The sequence below is a fragment of the Sinocyclocheilus rhinocerous genome, unplaced genomic scaffold (assembly GCF_001515625.1).
Source record: "Sinocyclocheilus rhinocerous isolate Xijiao unplaced genomic scaffold, SAMN03320098_v1.1 scaffold679, whole genome shotgun sequence".
Classification (NCBI taxonomy): Eukaryota; Metazoa; Chordata; class Actinopteri; order Cypriniformes; family Cyprinidae; genus Sinocyclocheilus; species Sinocyclocheilus rhinocerous.
This window is the reverse complement of record NW_015635058.1, coordinates 204,457-209,029: the sequence shown is the minus strand read 5'-3', so window position 1 is coordinate 209,029 and position 4,573 is coordinate 204,457. Positions and strand designations below refer to the sequence as shown.

Genomic DNA, 4,573 nt, shown 5'->3' with positions numbered 1-4,573 from the left:
TATATATAATTTTTATTTTTTTAGGTGAAATGTTTTCTTCCACATAATGTTGTGTTTACAGGGCACTTAAAATTGCTGTTTTTTTGCATCATAAGGAAATTATTACATTAAACAAAATATTTAAGATTTTTTTGTATTGCTATATTTTTGACAATTTATTTTTATGATGATTTAATTAAAAGAAATCTTGCATTACAGTATTTTACAAGAATGTGCTTTTCATGTAAAAAACTGTAATGACTTTTTAAATTAAATTCAACATAAATTAAAAGGAGTAGGACAAACATTACCATGATACATACTTTTTTAACTTATTAAAATTGAAAAAAATAATAGTTTTTCTATATAATAGAAAATGTGATGTTTTTACATTAATGTAACGGGAACTTGTGCTTGATTACATTACAAACATTTGCATTATATAATGTGTTATTTTTTTCTTTTGATATTATGACCCAGTTATTTTGAGGTTCATCCTGTTATAAATTATTTAAAATTAAATAAATATACGAGGAATTGAACAAATAGCCCCTGAATTGATTACTTCATGCTTTAAGTATTATCTTTGCTGTGCTCAGCAGTGGAGCAGCTGGCAGTCTTAAGGTTGGCTGATAGCAGACCTGCATATTTGACTCATTATAGAAATAACAGTGAGTCTGTGAGGGGACATAGGTCACATATACCGCTTAGGTAATCACTCGATAAGGTCCCCTCATAGGGTACGCATCCTCCAGGGATGGACAGTCAGATGTTTGCTGGTGTTTTTTAGGTCTGTGGGAAGATAAGGCAGTCTAAGGGTACACGTCAATCATTTGTACTGTGTATGGGGATGGGCCACAGCACTGGGATGTAGAAATAACGAAAATCTCATCCGGAACATCATGCAGTTGGATATCAATCTGATAATGTATCTGCACTATCTATAACTCCCATTATCAGGATCACTTGTCATATATGAAGTAAATGCACTTTTAAAGTCAAAGATGCATTATCTGGGGGGGAAAAAACAAGACAGATTATGGTTTTACTGGAACGTTTTCTGATATCATCACTCTATGCCAGTGTCTTGATTATGCTGGTTTTATCGTGTACACTTTCTCTTCTTCTGCTCTTAATGTGGAAACTCTCTTTTCAACCCTCCTCAATGAGGTATTTCATTTAGTCTCCCTTTATTTGTTACAGGTCACTTTCCCAACAAAGCCATGCCCTCGGCAGGCACCCTGCCCTGGATCCAGGGCATCGTCTGCAATGCCAACAATCCCTGCTTCCGACACCCAACCCCTGGGGAATCTCCAGGAGTCGTTGGAAACTTCAACGATTCCATGTAAGTTGTTGCCTACAGCTGAAGATTTCGAAATAACACTATAATGTGGCCAATTATGTGTAATACAAGACCATGCATGCAATTTGGAAGTAATTCTGATTTCTTTTTCAGAATCTCACGCCTGTTTTCTGATGCCAAGAAGATCTTACTGTACAGTCAAAATGACAAGAGCTTAGATGGATTCAAGGAGCTTATCAGTGCAGTGAAAGTCATGCAAAACAACACAGCTGGTGAGTGCAGAATTGCCTAGAATGAAAACAGTTCGTCCTCATGTGTTTCCAAACATCAAATGCTGCTCTTCTCCATAAAGTGACCAAGCTCTAAAAAGGACAAAAAACATTAGTAATCCATTTGACTTGTGTGCTGTATTCCAAGTCTTCTAAAATCATAAGATAACTTATATTTTCATCAAGTTTGAATATGCAATTTGAGCCCTGAAGCTTAGTTTTTTTTTAGTAATAAATGACTTAAATACTTATATTTTAGCTTGTTCCTTTTTATGTTCCACCAGGGAAACAGAGTCATGTGGGTTTGCAATGACATAAGAGTGCATAAATGGCATGTTTTTCATTTTTGGCTGAACTATGTCATGTTTTTTGCCCTTTTCAGCAATTGTACTCTTCCAAAGCAAACACTTCTCCTAGCATGAAGTGACTCGTATGAATTATCAGTTAATCCTTGTAAATATATAAGCGAAAGGTTGATGCCCATCAGTCTTTGAGGATTTGTTGCGATAGTGCAATTTTTCCACTGGGAGAGGAGGGAGTGGGTGGCTGACTGAAGGATCAAGCATTTCATACAAGCCATGGCAAGTCACTTTCAGGGCTAGTGTGGGTGTAAATACGCACACACATCCCAGAATCCAGTCCTCTAGCATTACCTGCCCTATTCACTTAGTGTGTGCTGGGTATACAGCGTGAATGGTCTCTTCCCATTCACAGACTTCTCTTCTCACGCTAAGTGAGCTTTAATTGTATTTCTCTGCCTAATGGAGAAAAGGTTGCACAGACGCCATCACAGAATGTCTGCAGTAACAATATATAGACTGTATTTACCAAAAAGTGAAGTATGATTACATTAGATCTGTGACAGAGTGAAATGGGGAGATGACTTAATTGTTTTCATAGCTGTACAGACAAAAACAGGCTCAAATGGTCCAAAAAATTTTATCTAAATTCACAGTTAACCGTAATACACCTTCAGAAAAGAGTTCAGAAAGTCTTGAGGAAAAAGAGCCATGTCAGTCCACCTGTTCAATTAAAGCTTCATTATTGTGTCTCACACTGTCGTGTATGAAAATAGGAATGCTTTGAACTCGCCATCCAGTCATTGTGGGGCTTGTCGTGGCATCCGCATGCTGCGATCTCATGTATTTTTGTCTTTATTCTCCTCTTTTGATTACAACTAATGGCAACAGACATGAAAGAGTTGAGTTCTCTGGGTTTAGGTTATATTTATCGCTTGAACCCATTCACACCTTGATCATTTGCTATGATTAGCTGTGATGCTGAATTCACAAAGAGCTTTAAATAGCTGCTTTACATTAGCCTCATAATGGGTTACAGTGTTTAGGAAAAACATCACGCCCAAAATATGATGCTAATTGTTGTAATGGCCAAAGAAAATTGTACTGGTTTTCTCTTTGTTTATTGAGGGTTGAGTTGAGCAAATGACTTGTATATTCACATAGCTGCCCTGATCACTACCACTTAGATGGTTTGTGCACTTTCTGCAAAAAAAGAAGAATAAAGGTACACTACTGTTCAAATGTTTGGGGTCAGTAAAATGATTTTGTTTGCAAGAAATTAATACTTTTATTCAGCAAGGATGCTTTAAAGTGGCCCAAAGTGACAGTAAATACACTTATAATGTTACAAACGATTTCTGTTTTAAATAAATGCTGTTCTTTTGAACTTTCTATTCATTGAAGAATCAGTTTCCAGAACAACTGTTTTCAACACTGATGATAATAAGATGTTTCTTGATGAAATCAGCATATTAGAATGATTTCTGAAGGACCGTGTGACATTGAAGACTGGAGTAACGATGCTGAAAATTCAGCACTAATTGTCATTAATTGTCATCACAGGAATAAATAACATTTAAAAAAATATATAAAGCCATTATTTTAAATAATAATAATATTTCACAATTTTTGTGTTTTTACTTCATTTTTAATCAAATAAATACAGTCTTGTGAGCATAAGAAACTTTCAAATACATTAAAAAAAAAAAAATCTTACCAACCCCAAACTTTTGAATGTCAGAGTAAATTTCAAGACAGCAGTTAAAACTGTCTGAGAACTGGATTAAGGGTTTTGGAAACCCCGGTATTACGTATATGTATCTTTATTTCACCACGGCTCATTTAGACTCTTTAGACCCTCTCATTTTATGCTTGCATATACCTGTACTCTCTAAAAAGGCCTAACAGATGTAATTGGCCATGGCTTTACAGAAGGTCCCTGCACATGTCTTTTCAGACCCCATTTTATTCCCCTATTTCTCTCCCTTTACCCTCTTTTCAAAAGAATGATTAGTGGGGAAGCGATTGAATAGTTCAGGAATCTGCCACCTCCTGGGGCTTTGCCCCTCCCTAGCAACGAACACACTTCCAGCCTTTGTTTCCATGAACAGCACAGATGGAAGACATGGAGACAGTTGGGCTTCTCCGGGTGAGGGTTATCACAGGTAGTTGTTAGCTAGGTGTGAATGGCTACACTTTTCCATATACATCAGGTATAGCTTTAGGCGTATGGATTGTAGAAGGGGTTTCTACTGTCTAGCAACATGAGAGATGTCCCCAAATTTACAGACTTGACCCCACTTAGGTATTTCCATCAAAAAAGGGATCTGAAAAACTTTCAATCTGACCAGACTTTGACTTTCAGCAGATCCATCTCTGCATTTTAGGATTTTTGTTTCGATTGTGATTTGTCATATTGATCAGATCATGTAAAAAATGTACTTCATTTTTTAAGATTCATATGATTAAGGAATTGCATTATCATTATCAAACTTATGAATGATAGTGTGATGCCACAGATTTCAGGAAGGAAGGGGAGTCTCACACAAGTCTGTCCAATTTTTCTGGATTTGTGTGGACTACTTCAACCCCTGTTTTAAATTCCAGAACATTGAGGCAACTAGACTCCCTGTACATTGTTTGTGGAATCACACAATGAATCAGTCGACGTTTCTTTCCACGCCCAGGTGAACACACTTGCCGGCCTGCTCAGACATGAATCT

At 36.6% G+C, this 4,573-nt stretch overlaps 1 protein-coding gene across 3 annotated transcripts in view; it reads left to right on the top strand.

Moving 5' to 3' along the window:
* LOC107746538 (ATP-binding cassette sub-family A member 1-like) overlaps window positions 1-4,573 on the top strand; it is a 42,082-nt gene that overhangs the window by 5,858 nt on the left and 31,651 nt on the right. For all 3 annotated transcript variants that reach the window (XM_016560781.1, XM_016560782.1, XM_016560780.1), the window contains 2 exons: window positions 1,183-1,324; window positions 1,436-1,554. In XM_016560781.1, the coding sequence (XP_016416267.1) occupies window positions 1,183-1,324; window positions 1,436-1,554 (261 nt within the window). The remainder of the gene's footprint in view (window positions 1-1,182; window positions 1,325-1,435; window positions 1,555-4,573) is intronic.